General features: G+C 36.1%; 1 protein-coding gene and 1 pseudogene across 1 annotated transcript; both read left to right on the top strand.

Annotated features, from left to right (window-relative positions):
• The window catches only part of LOC143628996 (F-box protein At5g07610-like), an 82,197-nt pseudogene that overhangs the window by 32,650 nt on the left and 32,306 nt on the right, over positions 1-17,241 (top strand).
• Positions 3,370-6,566, top strand: LOC143628941 (ethylene-responsive transcription factor 3-like). Its single transcript, XM_077098371.1, has 2 exons — positions 3,370-3,957; positions 6,243-6,566. The coding sequence occupies exon 1, from the start codon at positions 3,370-3,372 to the stop codon at positions 3,949-3,951; it is 582 nt and encodes a 193-aa protein (XP_076954486.1). The 3' UTR covers positions 3,952-3,957; positions 6,243-6,566.

The following is a 17,241-nucleotide window of genomic DNA, read 5'->3' as shown; positions in this document are numbered from 1 at the left end:
TCGGTTTTAAGTATTAGACATTGAACAACATCACAACCTAAGCCTATTGCCACTTTCTGGGCGTTTCAGCTATACCCAGATTAGTTATACAACCCAGATTAGTATTGAGATTATAATAATATTAAAATATTAATATTATTATAATATTGATTATAGGAACTACTAATAGCGAACCGAACAAACCACGAGCTGATACAGTACTGATTATCTACTAAATCGTGAGTTTCATGACCCCACTATTTAAACAGTTTTACGAACTTTTGGGGTGAAAAACATGTTTGATTACATATACATACCTGAAACATGTATTGATGTGAATTATCTAAGTGCTAACACATGAGAGTCCCCACGATCACAGTGATTAACTTCGAGCCGGTGGCTTGTGAATAGTACTATTGGTTTGACAAACCCAAACGGAATCGGCCTGATTGCCGTGTCACATAGCGTCGTTTGCACATGACCATATTTATACAAACAGGCTGTGTAGTGTTAAACATAGCTACCGGGGCATGTTGTGGGCGGAAAGGGGCCACAGTGGTTGATTGAGCGTGGGAAATGGATGTACGCAACACATACAGTCAAGGCTTCACTGTAGCTTAGCATAATTACATCATTTACATGCATACATACTTATTTCATGATTACAAGTGTTAACTTGTGAATACTCATTACTGTTTTCTTGAGACTCGTGAAACTCACCAACTCTAGTAGTTGACCCCTTTTAAACTGCTTTTCAGGTGTACCTAAATCGGAATGATTTGGTGATCTGTTACTTGCCCAAGGTGTGTGATTGATGCTATGTGAATAGAGGCAGGGGTGTTAGTAGTAAGAACGTATAGTTAATGAACTAGTTTTGTTTGTATCACCTAGACTGTAAAACAATGATAGAACAAAGAAATGTAATATATTGTAAATTAGTTTGTAATGTTTATTTATAAACAATGTGTTGATACCAGAGGTGTCTGTTACATTCCCGTTTTACGCTTCCGCATTGTGCTAGTCGGGGTGTGACAATACGATATACATATTTATAAATAATATGATATTTTTAATTAAATAGTTTATTCGGGTTGACCCAAAACCTAGGAATCAGACCCAAGAACCAACCCGAATTACATCGATTCAGGTTTCTCAGATCGGGTTAGTTTGGGTTCGGGTTTTCTCGGGTTAAGTTTCGAGTTTCAGGTAAAAGTGACAGTTCTAACACAAACACGAATTTGTGTTTATTTTTAGACGATGTATTTATTGTACAAATCGAGCGATAGATGAATTTTGGTCTCTCGGTTTATCGTGCAAGTCGACCCATTCTTTCAATCCAACTTACAGTACATTCAGTGATTCACGCCTCCATGCAACTTGCCAACTTGGGGTTTTCCACTTAGGCTGTTTATTATGGAGAGGCTTTAAAGCCTCTTCATGGCATCGTCACATAGGAAACAAGACTTTGAAGCCCTTTTTTATAAACCCTATTTCTAAAACAAATACTTATTATTTTAGAGTTTAGTGACACTAAAATGAAACAACCAGGTCAACCGTGATGAGACTAACAACTATCTGTTTTTGCATGATAAACTCAACTTCAACAGGTGAACTTAACGTCCAATACAACAAAACAATAATCTTAGAGCATCCACAATGGTTTGCAAGTGCTTACTAATCCAAACAGTTCCATATTAACCCCGACCCTTCTCTCTCATCTTTCTCCTTTACATCAAAGTTTGTAGCCATTTGTCAATTCAAACAGTTTTCTCTCTCTCTCTCTCTTGCATGTGGGCAACCTCCAATAGTGGACATCAATAGTAGGTTTCATTTACAATCCAAACAGTTTAAAGATGCTCTTCCTCATTCATTTATGAGGATCTTGGTATCAATTGTAACACTCTTAATTAATCTATTACCCTTAAAACCATCTGAATACCACATCAATCATACAATATACCGTCTAAATCACATTGAATCTTCTATTTTCTATAATGTTAAAAACACAAATCACATAGAATAAAATTAAACACAATATACTAACCCAAAACATATCTTCACTTCAATACCCACTTCATCACACAAAACGTTACATACCTCAACAACAACAATGATAATAACATCATAACATGTAACTAGGGATGAGCAAATTCGGTACCGGTATCGAAATTGGTACCAATTTGGTACCGAATCGGTACCAAAGTTTTGAGTTTCGGGATCGGTATGGTACCGTTATTTCCCGAATTTTTACCTTCAATACCGGTACCGGTACCAAGATTTTGTGATTTTCGGGATCGGTATTTCAGTACCAGTACGATACTGAGCTCATCCCTACATGTAACGTTACACAAATGAGCGGTTTCGTTTTCAGTTAAAACCGGTTTCTTGACCAGGTTACGTTCGGTTTCGGTTTGGGTTTTGATCAGTTCCAGTTCAGTTAACCGGTATCGACGGAAAACATTACAAAACAGGTTTTGAACCCACGGTTTCAATCGGTTTTTACATAATTAGTTTTTTCAAACCGATTTCTACATACTCAGTTTCAAACAAGTTCGACTTCAGTTAAATTTTTGAGTCAATTCGATTAACCGGTTTTTCTCCCATCTTCACTTACACCTCCACTAGGGGTGTTCACGGTCCGGTTTTCACGGTTTTTGGGTCAAACCGTGAACCGAACCGTTGGTAACGGTTTTTGATTCTTGTAAACCAAAACTAAACCGTTGAACTCTTAAACCAAACCGTTCATTACGGTTTGGTTTCGCGGTTTGAGTCTCGAATAATTTGAAATGTTTAACATATATAAATACAATTCGTCCATGATCATGTTTAAATACAATCTGTCAAGAAATATGAAAATACATCGGAATAAGTGGCTTGAGATTCTGAGCCTGAGATCATAATGTATATCTTGATTTAAGGTTTAATACTTTAATGAAGAAAATTTAAAGACCAATTCATTGCAACTTGCTACTGTATTTGCATTATCAATTCATATTTAACATAAATATTGAAATTATATATATATATATATATATAACATAAAATATTTAAAAGTATATATATAATTATATTATACGGTCCGGTTCGGTTTTGTACGGTTGGTTTTTGATATAAACCGTAAACCAAACCGTACACTTCAGGTTGAAATTGTTAAAACCGACCGACCGAAACTTGAAGAAAAAAACCAACCGTTAAATCGAACCGATAACCGGTTTGGACGGTTTCACGGTTTCGAACCGAACCGTGAACAAGCCTAACCTCCACAATAATAATAATAATAATTTGCCTACCAAATGACTACTACCCTTATTATTCTCTTCCTCTCCGTAATATTATTCTAGAGAGACAAACCCATCTCCGGCAACGTCACCTTGCCGGAACCCCACCCCAATGCGCCGATCCACCAAACCCTCCGCCACGGCGGTGCCGGAGCCCCACGCGCCACGCTACCGCGGCGTCCGTAAGCGCCCGTGGGGCCGGTACGCCGCCGAGATCAGAGACCCGTACAAAAAAGCTAGGGTTTGGCTGGGTACCTTCAACACTGCAGAAGACGCTGCACGCGCCTACGACGCCGCCGCACGCGCTCTAACTGGTTCTAAAGCAAAAACCAATTTTCCAATTTTGCCCCTGCCGGAACACGAAATTACAAATCGTGCCACTGGTGTTAATAATAATAATAATAATAATAATAATATTTGGGCGATGAGTAGTAGTTTGAGTAGTACGGTGGAGTCGGCGAGTTGGTCACGGCGGTCAAGTCCGCCGGTGCCGGAGGTGGGTTCCGGTGACGGAGATTGCCGGAGTAACTGTGACTCGTCGTCGACGGTGGTGGATGAGTTTTCCGGCGAGGTTGAATCGGTGACTAATAATAATAATAATAATAATAATAATAAACCGGTAATGTTTGATCTTAATGTTCTTCCTTCACCCGAATTTGATGATGATGATCCAGTGACAACCCTTTGCTTATAATTTCTAGTAAGAGTTTTTTTTTTTAATATATTTTTGTGTGATTAAATTAGTGTAATTTGTGGGTTTTATGGGATGTGTAATTGTAGAATAATATTATTGAGGGATCATAAAAGTTTTTTTTTTTTTTAAATAATATTGTTTACAAGATTTGATCTGAAAATATGAACCTTGGCCAAATTGACACAAATTGTTCAGATGTTAATGATGATCCAATACCTTTTTGCTTATAATTTCTGGTAATTTTTTTTTTAATTAATTTGGTTAAATTAGTGTAATATGTGTGTTGTTGTAATTTTTAAATAATATTATTGTTGGATCATTAAATCTTTTTAGGGTTTTATTAAAAAAAAATATTTTTGAATATTTTTTTCAAGATTTGATCTGAAAATCTGAAATTGGCCAAAATTTTTAGATGTTAATGATGATCCAGTATTCCAATAAAAACCTTTTGCTTATAATTTTAGGTAGATTTTTTTATGTGATGTTATTTTTTAGAATAATACTATTGTTGGATCATAGAATGTAAAAACTTTTAGGGTTTTATTTTTTTTTAAATTAATTTTGAATATTGTTTTCAAAATTTCATATGAAATTCGGCATATTGCATTTTGATGGTGTATTTGAAATATCAAGGGTTGGTTTTGTGAAAACGGGTACAGGTGTTTGGTCCGTTTTATCTTTAGCTGTTGTTTTGTTCGGTTTACCTGTTTTGACCCGTTGTTAAACAATTACAACCCGAACCGACCCCTTTTCATATAGCTAGTTGTGTGAAACTGAACTAACCCTTTATTTTATATCTTTACATGTTTAGCTCGTTATCGAAAAAATAAAACCTGAACTGACCCTTTGCATATCTTTGCTTGCTTGACCCGTTATCAAAAAAATGCAACCCGAACTGTTTCATATATTTGCATGTTTGACCCGTTATCTGAATTGGCTTGTTTCATATTCTTATTGACCTGTTATGAAGCATATACGATCTTAATTAGCCCTTTTCATATCTTTGCATTTTGGATCCGTAATCAAACAAATACAATTTGATGAACCCACCCCGATCTCATAAATTGATACGTGAGCTTTAATTTACTTTTATATTGAAAATGATTATTAGAGTTAATAAAGTGATCATAAATGGGTGGTACTTATAATCCCATTAAAATTTGTATATTTATTAAAAAAATGAAACCATTGTACGTGCGCATTCCTTCTGCAAATTGATATTTATTTTTCCGTTACTTAATCTTATGTATATATGATACAAGTATTAGACCAGCTTTGTATTACTTCATTGTTATGGACTTATTTTTATATTTACTCAATTATTTATGTATGCAATTTGTAATTCATTATGTTATATAAACCTTTGTAGCCCTAAACAATATTCCTTGTAACTAAACAGTATTCTTTGTTAGCTTTTACTTTCACCGCTCAACAAAAGAAGTTGTCAGACGTTCCTGTGGATGTTGAAATTGTGGGCATGAAGCACAAGAATTTGAGTTTGTCAGGCACAATGGATGCCACTTGAAGTCTGGCTCCAACTGTAAAGTTGTTGACTCTTGGATCAGAAGATGCAATCACAACCAAGACCGTTATAACGGTCAGAGCCGACGGTCTCGGTCGTGAATGCGCATTTTGATCATCCAAGAGTCAACAACTTTATAGTTGGAGGCAAGCTTCAAGCGTGGTTCCTTGTGCCCAGCAAACTCAAATTGATCCGGTGCTTCATTGATCACAATTTTAGCATCCTTGGGAGCGACTGACATCTTTTTTGGTTTGGCAGTGAGTGTAAAAAGTAATGAGCTACAGAGGGGGTATTGCTTAGTTACGAGGAATATTGTTTAGGGCAGCAATGGTTTACATTGCATAGATGCATAAAGAATTGAGTAAATACAAAACGAGTCCATAACAAAATAATTGTATGTTGTGTAATACATGTATTATATATAGCTAGGATCAAGTAACTTAAAAGATATATATCAACTTGGCGGGAAGAATACACACATAGATGTAAAACGGTTAAGTATACAAACTTTAATACCGCCGTTTATGATCACTTTTATCAACTTTAATAATAATCTTTTTCAATATAAAAGCCCACACATCAATTTATGAGATCGGTTTGTGGTCATCACCATTATATTTTATGAATCTCACCATTTAATGTTATGTAAAATATGCAACCCGAACCGGCCTTTTTTCATATGTTTACATGTTTGACCCATTAAACATACAAGAGTGTTGAAATTGCCACAACATTTTTTTGCCATATTCACAAATTTTTAAATTTGCAGGTACGGGTTGGGTTGGTGGCAGAAGGTATGCAAGTCGTAAGTTTGAAAGGGAACAAATGGAAGTTAAACTGGAAAGGTGGCAACCGAAGTTTTTGAAACAATTTGACTAGAAATGTCGGATCAAATCCTGCTTGCAGTGTGGAAAAAAAAGATGCAGTAAATATGAGATGTGTTTGGAGTTTGAAATAATAGATAGGCGCTGCTTTTGTTTGATGTTGGAATAAAAGCAGTTTTGATTGTAGCTGGTCTAAAAGAGGGTGTTGTGAAAATCTGTGTTGAAAAGTGATGGTATGGTATAATGGTACCAAATTTGTAGCAATAAATTTGTACCAGATACACACAAAATTCTCCTTATAATCATACTTGAGTTTCGTGTTCGTGTTTATGGTATCTTGGTGTGTCATAAGATGCTTTTTACTTTAGAGGTTGAAGGTTTTAGTCCGGTTGTAGATATTGATGTAGTATTGTTAGGAGTATATTAGATTGCTGTTCAAATCCGAAGATTTTACAAAATTGAGTAAATAGTAAATCTTATAAGCTGTGTTTCGTTACAAATCGAATGATTTATTGACAACCATGTCTCGTGACATAGTATGATTTTTGTTTTTCGAACAGCGTTCGGAACTCTGTCTACTACCTGACTGAATTTTCCTGAGATAGGATATCAACCGTTTATACTGATTTTAACGTTCTATGTCTGACTCACCTAGAAACACCATCAAGGTGGAAACATACCGTTGTGGAGAAAACTCCATTAAGTCAGGTTTTGAATCATTAGATAGATCCTAAGTGTAGAGGTGCACACAGAAACCGGTTACTAACCGGTCCAGTCCTAACCGGTTACTAATCGATCCTAACCGTCGGTTAGTAACCGGTTTATATTATTGATTTCAAAACCGGTTAACCGATTTTTTTATTATTATTTTATTAAAAACCGGTTTTTAACCGGTTATTCGCTGACCAGTTTACCGATTTTTTTTTTAAATTATTTTATCAAAACCGGTTAGTACCCGACCCGATTAACCGGTCTAACCGGTTATTTCCTGCCAAAAATAAAACGGTTAGAAAATTAACCGATTATTGATTAACCGATTTGTGCACCTCTACCTAAGCGTTAATTATCACCTCTATGTCATCATGATAATATAAATTGGTGTTTGTTTGTTAAAACATAAAAGCTCTTTCACAAAGATTTGTTGGAGAGATTCACATCGAAATCAATAGAAGGAATAATAAAAGAAAATCATAGTATGCTTTATGTTCTTTATAATGGTTATTTGGCCCTTGTTTCAACACATACCCTCAAAAGGATTTTAAATTTTAGTTCTTTTGATGAACTTTGCATACAAAATTAAGCATTGGAAAACGTTCGGTACCACTTTACTTTTTTGTTGTCTATCTAAACACTTTTTTTAAAACAATATTCCTTTTGGAAACAAATTAATGAGTGGAGTGATAAACGTGTTTTAAAAGATTAAAAAAAATATTTTAACTATTTAATACCTTGTAAAAAATATAATGTTTATTATTTATACGGGACCATACGTCATTTGAAATCTAATCCACACAGCGATTAATATGACATTTTGAGAACCAGTTAAACAGTGGTGGCTACAATGTCAATCACAGCCTCTACTTTTCAAACGACTGTTTGCGGACTAGTCAAATGACTACACACAGGATAAAATGTTAAATCATAGCTCCCCTGCTTTTCAAACAACCGTCTATCAACCGCTTTTAGTTTCAAGGTGGGCCCTATTGTATATTTTGTGACTTCAAGTCGTAATACCATCTCATGGAAACACCCTGCCTCAACTTGTTTTTTTATTTTATTTATTTTTTTGAACAGAAGAGGATTTCACGTGTAAATCTACCATTTTAGAGTCATGTAAAAGGTTTGACTCCTTGATCGGTAAGAATCAAACCTACGTCCCCACATATAAAGAGTAGACGTCTTACCACTAGACCAAAGTTTCTAAAAGTAATACCCTTCCATGGAAACACCTTGTCTCAACTTGTTTATTTTAGAATATTTAGATTACTTTAACTGAAATTTATTCGTCTTTATTATCAATCATTGACAGATGACAACTCACTGCCAACGCTTAAATAATTTATCAAACGAGACATTGTTTAAATGGCAACCTTTTATAGAACCAATAAAAAAATTCAAGCAATGTTCGAATATACCCGAAAAAAAAAAAAAAAAAAAGAAAGTTTGTTGTATTATAGAAAAAACTAATAAAAAGAAAAAACCCAAAGCCCACATTAGACATGCACAACCTGGTTAACCAGGTATTCAAAAACAGGTTAATTTAATAACCAGTTAGTGGTCAACAGTCAACTAACCTGGTAAGACCAGTTAATCGGGTCAGGTACAACCCGGTTTTCGAGCACAAAAACCCTAACAGGTACAACCGGTTTCGGATAAAACCGAACCGGCTCACCAGTAAAAAACCAATTAAAAAGCTTAAAACCGGTTAAACCAAACCGGTTAACCAGTAAATAGCCGGGAAAAAACCAATTAAAAAACTTGATATAGTGTGCACATTTAAAAAGTAAAATTGTATGAAAAAAAATGAATAGCCCATCCCGGCCCATTAGCCTTAAACCAAAACCACCAAAAAAACTCCATAATTAAAGATACTTGTTCATTGATTCCACTACATCAGTAGGGTTATCAAAGTATTCACAGTTAAGAAAACCTAAACTTCTTTTGTAATGCGAGTCGGGCCGGGCTGGGCCGGGCCAAACCGAACGAAAAACCTAATTTTGTTAGGCATGCTGAACAAATTTTCAAAAGCTTTAAAATGACACACTCCTAAAACTTGATATTTTCAATCCTCCACAAGCATTCTTTCCGTAGGGGCGAATCCGCAAATATCGATCTGAAAAAATCCTTCACCTGCCAGATTCATGCATAACAAATTAATAACAATCTCTCTCATATAATATATATAAAAAAAAAGTCACTTAATTATTAGCAAATTTTAAAAAAATAATGTTTTGAAATCCATCTGCACCATCAATTGCCTGGTGACAGTTTTAACTGTAATGTATTTAAATTAAGTTAAAAAAAGGTTTTTAACTTTTTATAACTTTATTAATTACTAAAAATCTAAAATTACTTCCATCAAATTATGCTTAGCAAGGTTTATTTGTCTTTGTAATATCTCTTCTGCCATTAGTTTGTATCTTATGCCAATATCAATAAACACGGCTCCTTTCATGGAAGGTGGGAAATCGGACTGATACTGAAAATTAACATAAAAAAGAAGATTGCTTGCATGCAATGGTAAAAAACTGAAAATCTGTTACAGTGTTACACACAATGAAAAAACATTACTTTTTTTACACACATATAATGGCAAGAGATTGTAAGCAGGTTACAAATGTAGCAATCAACCCTTTCAACTTTTTCATAGGGTTTATTACACAAAAATGCAACCAACTATTTTGCCTTTTTTGCCATTGTAACTTTTAAAACTGTATGCAACCTTTTTATAGCAGGTTGGTGGGGTGGACATAAAAGTGTTTTACAATAAAAATAAAAGAAGATATACTTTTGTTCTTACATACAATAACAAAAAAAGTGATACTTTGATGGAGTCATCCCTAGTTAAATATCGCCAACCTTGAGTGTTTGATGCACTAGTTCCAATAGCTGTGAAGCCGCTTCGGATATGGCACACCTCTCAGATGAGAAAAGCTTGAATAATCCTGTGATAGAAATGTATTTTAAGTTGGAATTACTTTAATATAATACAATCTTGTTCAGATTCAATTTGAAATTAGCCAACACTTAAACAAAATTGCTTGTTATAAACTGTTCTAAAGAAGTACATATTTAAACTCTCTAAAATTTATGATATTTCACGTATTACTGTTTTATTTCTTGTATGTGTATCAATAGGCCTATAAACGAACCAAACATTCAATGAACAGAACAGTTTATAACAAGCAATTTGTCTAAGTTTTGGTTAATTTTCTTGTATGTGTATCAATAGGCCTATAAATGAACTAAACGTTCAATGAACAGAACAGTTTATAACAAGCAATTTGTCTAATGTTTGGTTAATTTTCTTGTATATCAATAGGCCTATAAACGAACCAAACGTTCAACAGAACAGTTTATAACAAGCAATTTGTCTAAGTTTTGGTTTATTTTCTTGTATGTGTATCAATAGGCCTATAAATGAACCAAACGTTCAATGAACAGAACAGTTTGGTGGGAAGTTCTCTAACGTTCGTTTATTTTAATATACGAAATTACGAATGAACATGAACAAAAACTTTTGTTCATTTAGCTAAATAAACGAACACGAACACATGTTCGTTCATTTATGTCCGTGAACGTTCGTTTACGTTCATTTATGTTTGTTAGTTTACGTTTGTCATATTAAAATTTTTTTGGCCTATTACAACTTAGTCTAATTTTAACAACTTTTTAGTCCCACACATTCATTTATGTTCATTCATCTATATTCAGTTATGTTCGTTTGTTTATACCGTTAACGAACAAACATAAACGAAGACGTTCAATTTCTTAACGAACCAACATGAACAAGAAAACCCCGTCCGTTTAACTGTTCGTGTTCGAGCATTACGTACAGGCTCCTTTCATTTCATTACAAGCCTATGTATCAATGCTAAACTGAATTTCGATAATGTAGTTTCTTTTCAACTTATTCCATTTTTCAGCATCCATTTTCTCAACCTGCAAACACAGAATATTAACGCACTCTGAAACTTAACCAAGTTAGTTTTAACTGCCAAGCCTTTATGATGTAACTTGAACAGATCTTTTCAAGCAAGTAGAGGCGTAAACGAGCTGCTCGTCAGCTACTCAAGATCGAATCGTTAAAAACTAGAATCGAGCCGAGCTTAAACGAGCTCGAGCCCACGCTTCAAGAATCGAGCTCGAGCAGGCTCGAGACTAGACAAGCTTTTTATCTATATGATTTTTACTTAATACATTCTTTATAATAATAACAATAATTATATATAAACTTATGACAAAAAGTATTTAAATAATATATATTAATTATATATATTATATTATATACAAAAATTACAATCATAAAGATATGCGTAAATAATAAATTAATAATAAATGTGCCAAGCTCGAGTTTGACAAAGAACAATTCAAAACGACCCGAGCTTAAGCTCGAGCTCAGCTTGTTTACACCCCTACAGGCCTACACTCATATGCCATTAATTAGATTGTGATGATAAAATAGAAACATAATGCCGTATCCATTGTCACTACATAAATACCTGAGTACCGGAAAGTGGTATTATTCTCAAAACTACTTCACACAGTTAGCCAACTCAACTTAAAATCAAGTTAAAATGGCCAGTGTCAATGGTTTTTTGTGAAAGGTTAACGAACATAAATAAACACAAATTATGTTTTTAAGTTGAATGTTAAAAAAAAAATACCAACACAAACTTAGTAGTCAAACAAAACCATTGACACTGGCCATTTTCAGTTAGCCAACTCAACTTAAAAACATAATTTGTGTTTATTTATGTTCGTTAACCTTTCACAAAAAAGTTCTTCATTTCCTTAACGAACAAACACGAACAAGAAACTTCGTTCAGTTAGGTGTTCGTGAACTGTTCGCTTGTCCGATAAAAACTTAATGAATGAACATTAACAAGGACATATTCGTTTCGGTTGGATTATACAAGTATACAACAGCATGCTCAATTCAGTTTTATTGAATACTTGACTAGCACTTGTTGCATCTACAAAGGCAAATCGAATTGCAAATATTCACTTGCGACTATGTCGTATATTTGTGAAAACATAACCTGTGTTTATTTGTGTTTATATGGACTCTGTTCGAGCAAACTCGTCGTTGTGGGAGAGGATATAGTTTTGGACTTTGCATATGCTGTTCTTGAAACATGAGTTTTATCAAGTGTACAGTCAACGTCAAGTGACGCAATATTAGACGATGAATTAAGAGTTGGGCTTCATCGGCAACACATAGTCTAATCATCAAGATATTAAAAACATATTCTCCCACAACCTTTTGTCAAATAACACAAAATAATGTCTGAACATAGATGATAAATCAATTGTTTAACTTTCAAGAGTCAAACATCTAAAGGAACAATGAAGTCTTTCAGCTTCTTGCTCATCCTATGATCAACATCTAAAGGAACAATGGTATGATGCCATGCAAAACGAATTTAGTGCACTTATTAAAAATGACACTTGGGAACTAATACCACGACGCTCGGACATGAATATTATTCGTAGCATGTGGCTCTTTAAGCACAAATTTCGTTCTGATGGCTCTTTAGAACGTTACAAAGCAAGATTGGTATGTGATGGTCGTAGTCAACAGGTTGGGGTTGACTGTGGTGACACCTTCAGTCCGGTGGTTAAACCAACCACCATACGAACAGTCCTTACTTTGGCTCTCTCAAAATCATGGCCGATACATCAATTAGATGTCACAAATGCTTTTTTACACGGCCACCTGCAGGAAACCGTCTACATGCACCAACCAATGGGATTTCGCCATCGGAACTATCCTGATCATGTTTGCCGCCTCAAGAAGTCCCTCTATGGCCTCAAACAGGCACCCAGGGCCTGGTATCAACGGTTCACTGATTTTGTCACTTAGCATGGATTCACCCAATGCAAGACGGATAATTCCTTATTTATCTATCACCATAGTCAGGATGTCGCCTATCTTCTAATATATGTGGATGACATCATACTCACCACCTCCTCTGACCAACTCTGCCAATGGCTTATGACTATTCTTGCGGGTGAATTTGCTATGAAGGATTTGGGCCCCTTATCCTATTTTTTGGGCATCTCAGTTACTAGAACGGGTGACACGCTTTTCCTGTCACAACACACATATGCTAAAGATATCATTCATCGCGCGGGTATGGACTCATGCAAACCGGCGGCAACACCAGTTGACACTCAGAGTAAATTGGCCAGCGAACCAGATTCATTATTCCATGACCCCACCACATACAGAAGCCTTGCAGGTGCACTTCAGTACCTAACGTTCACAAGACCCGACATAGCATACGCCGTTCAGCAAATATGTATGCACGTGCACTCTCCTTGCATGGCTCACTAGAACGCTCTTAAGCGTATCATCAGGTACTTACAAGGCACTGCTGAATATGGACTTCATCTCCGCCCCTCCTCGGCACTCCCCATTCGTGCCTACACAGATGCAGATTGGGTAGGCTGCCCAGATACTCGTCGCTCTACATCCGGGTACTGTGTCTATCTCGGCAACAACCTGATTTCATGGTCGTCCAAGCAACAATCCACCATCTCCCGTTCCAATGTAGAGGCAGAATACTGTGGGGTTGCCAATGTGGTTGCAGAAATATGTTGGCTGCAAAATCTTCTTCTTGAACTACATCATCCCTTGACCAAAGCCTCCTTAGTCTACTATGACAATGTCAGTGCTATTTACTTATCGGGTAACCCAGTCCAACATCAACGAACCAAGCACATCGAACTCGACATTCACTTCGTCAGGGAGCACGTTCAAAAAGGTCTGGTTCGTATAATTCACATGCCCTCTCGATTTCAGATTGCCGACATCTTCACCAAGGGTCTTCCACGGGTCCTCTTCGATGATTTTAGATCCAGTCTAAGCATACGTTTGCCTCCCGCTTCGACTGCGGGGGTGTAATGGACGCCACTAATTATGCCACCAATTTTGCATGTATTTATAGTATTATATTTTGTGTTCAATTGTATGATTTATCTCCAAAAATAGGAGATCCATTGTATCATTATATACTGTCGATTGTGAATGAAAGAGGGCAAGGAATCATTATCATTCTAGAGACGTAATTTAAAAGTACATATTTTGTTACAAACGAATTAAACAACGTACGAACAACATGAGAGTTTCGAGGTACCAACATTATTTCATACATCTCTCTCAATTTTTGTACCCGAAACACTCTTGTTGTTCGTAGGTTGTTTAATTATTATGAATCAAAATATGTATTTTTAAAAGGTTGTCATCTTGTTTCTTTCGTACTTTTGTCAGTTATGCAAAGGCCAATAGCTATACGACTCTTATAGCCCTTATACAAGCCGTATAGGGTTGTAAAAACACCATGAGATGGTGTTTGAATATAACATCCCTTTGAAAACATAGTATTCATTATGTTATAAACCCGAAACAAATGTGAAGAAGGTTGTGGCCAATGCCCTTGTAAAATCATTTTATGATCTGGCAGTACTGCCGATGTATGTATCTAATAAAGTATTATTTGACAAGAACCAAACGTGAGTGAGAGAGTGTGATTGGGATGTGACCAAAGCCATGTTAGGCTGAGGGGTGTGGGGGGCTTTAATGGGGGCTCCAACCAATAATATTATGACGTGTGGCAGAGAGAGAAACTGGATAAGGGGGGTGTTGGAGCCCCCGTTGGAGTCTCTGGCCCTGGTGTGGAGGGGCTCCAGCAGGGGCTCCAGCGAATTTTTTTTTTATTTTTTTATAAATATATTCAAACAACGTATTATTAAAAAAACTCATAAATTATTAAAAAAAACACACATTAATAAAAAAACACATTAATATATAAAAATAAAATAAAAATTAAAGTACTAAAAAAAACATTCTTCTTATTCTTCGGCTTGGTCTTCTACGATCAACCTCTTTCGGATACGTTCCTTTTGCTTTTCCATTAGCATTTGATCGACCGGATTTAGGTTACTGAAGTCTCTAGTAAGAAAGTCCAAATCTCTCATTCGACTTTTTTCCTTTTTGTCATAAGAGACCACCTCCATGGTTTTGTTGAATTTATTGAGGGATTCAACAAGATTGGCGATGTTTACGGCTTCCCCCTCAGCCGGTTTTTTCCCCTTGGCGTCCCTTCCCAATGGCCACCTCCTCGGCGGTGAAGACGTTTCCTCCTCCGCAATGTTTAGGTCGAATCCAACGCGGCAATCCGACCCGGTTGAAGTGCTATACGCTCCAGACGAACTAGTTTTAGTCCGTTTCGGCCTTACTTCCGCATCAAAGTCCGGCGCCACCAGCTCAACCCACTTGGAACACCTTTTCAACCTCTCCCACAACTTTAAATCGTCCCACGTCTTCACCATCCCATACCTCCGCAAACACTCCTGCTTCCACTCTTCGATCGTGAAATTGTAAACCGCCAAATCATCACTGCCACTTGGTCTCATACGACCGCTGATCCTGTTGAAAAGATTAGTAAACAAGCCGACAAATCTTCTGATTTCGGACCACCGACCCGAAATCATATCGGCGTTCCGCTCTGTACTCCCAACGAGCATGTAGAACGTCTCCCTAACCTTTGTCCAACAAATCTTGCTCTTTTGGTAGTCGGCTGCAAAATGACTAAATAAATTAGATTTCCATTTAACTTTTTTATTAAAAATCATTTTTAAAAACGTTAAAACAATTACCGCAACGCCGATCCTCAGAAATGACTATCCAAGCCCGACACAAGGCTTCCTTCTCATCCGATGACCACGGAGTGGCTTTCCGTTTCGTCCTCGGAGTCGAAGCCGGTCCCGACCCGTCCGTTGCAACTTGTTTTTTCCGGTGGACGCGTCTTTTTGGTCCCGTAGCTTCACCGTGTGATTCTTGTGTCTCCGGAACAACAAAGTTAGGAGACGGTTGTGTGTTGGATGGTTGAAAGCCGGATGATTCTTGCGGCTCCGAATAAAACATCGGTTGGTGCGGTAACGACCATAAATCATCGTCAAGATAATCTGAATCAAGGTTTGGGAACCAATTTCCAGCCATTTTTTTTAAAAAAAAGTTGAGAAGATGAATTGGTTTTGGGTGAAGGTTTGAAGTTTTGGTATAAAAATGGGTGAAATGGGGTATAATTATATAGGAAAAATATTTTTTTTTTTGGTTTGTTCGGCTCCCAACGGTCAAAAAACCATCAAAAGTTGTGCAGCCCTCTCTCTTCTCCCGCTAACCGGCTCACGCCTGCATTGTTTTTCGCGTTAGCGCACCGTTAGCGCCCCCGCTAGCGACCTGGTGGTGTGGTGTTAGCGCCTGGGGGCGCGAGCGGAGGGGCTCTAGCGCCCCCGTTGAAGCCCCACTCCCCTCAGTCTTAAAAATATTAATTTGGTGGTGGAACAGGTTGCAGGTGCATGTTCAGAATTCAGAACTAAATTGTTTGTTCCTAACACACCACGTGACCCTATACCAAATATCAATAATACTCCCTTAATATAAACTTTTAAAAATATGTTAATTTGTGATGCATTGAGGAATAATGCATAAAGAGAATGCTTTTATGGCATAAATAATAAATGAAAAGAATACTGTAAAAGGCAAAAATTGATATATTGTTTAATGTTTTAACTAATAATATTTCAAAGCTTTTCATAAGAAAATTTTAAATTTAACTAATATTGTGAAATCTTAACATTTAAAAATAAATCTTAAAATTTATTAAAGCTGAAAGTTAATTGGTTAAACTAAATAGGTAAATAAATACGTAAATTAATATGCTCGGTGAATTACATACTTTTAGCTGATTAGGGTTGGTGAGTTTTGTTACTTCCAACTACAGTTCAATGGATTCTCTGAAAGTTTTCCCTTCTCTCATCTAGAAAAAGTTACTATGCAATGAATGAATGAATGTTGACAAAAATAATAATTAATTATTTAAGGAAACAACAAATCAACGAGTTTGTTATCCTAGAACTTTTAGGAACAAGTTAAACATAAATTATTACCCAAGAACTTTTAAACCAATATTAAAGAATGTTGTGCATGTTTAGTTTTCATTACAATGCCAATAGGTTGTACTAGTGATTGTGAATCGATCAACATGAACAGTAGTTTGATACTTTGATATATGCTCTACATGGTGTTGACTAATTGTTCTTCTTATGACAGTTATTTGTTTGTTTTTCTTTATTTTTTTCGTTCTTTCATCTTGTGTTCCTACAATTAAGGCGCTGAGTAGGTGGTTATTACTTCGCTTGACCAGCCATGTTAAA

This window comes from Bidens hawaiensis, unplaced genomic scaffold (assembly GCF_021521415.1).
Source record: "Bidens hawaiensis isolate Kalapana, Puna unplaced genomic scaffold, B.hawaiensis_p1.1 tig00005142_1, whole genome shotgun sequence".
Taxonomy (NCBI): domain Eukaryota; kingdom Viridiplantae; phylum Streptophyta; class Magnoliopsida; order Asterales; family Asteraceae; genus Bidens; species Bidens hawaiensis.
This window is presented reverse-complemented; position numbering and strand designations above follow the sequence as displayed.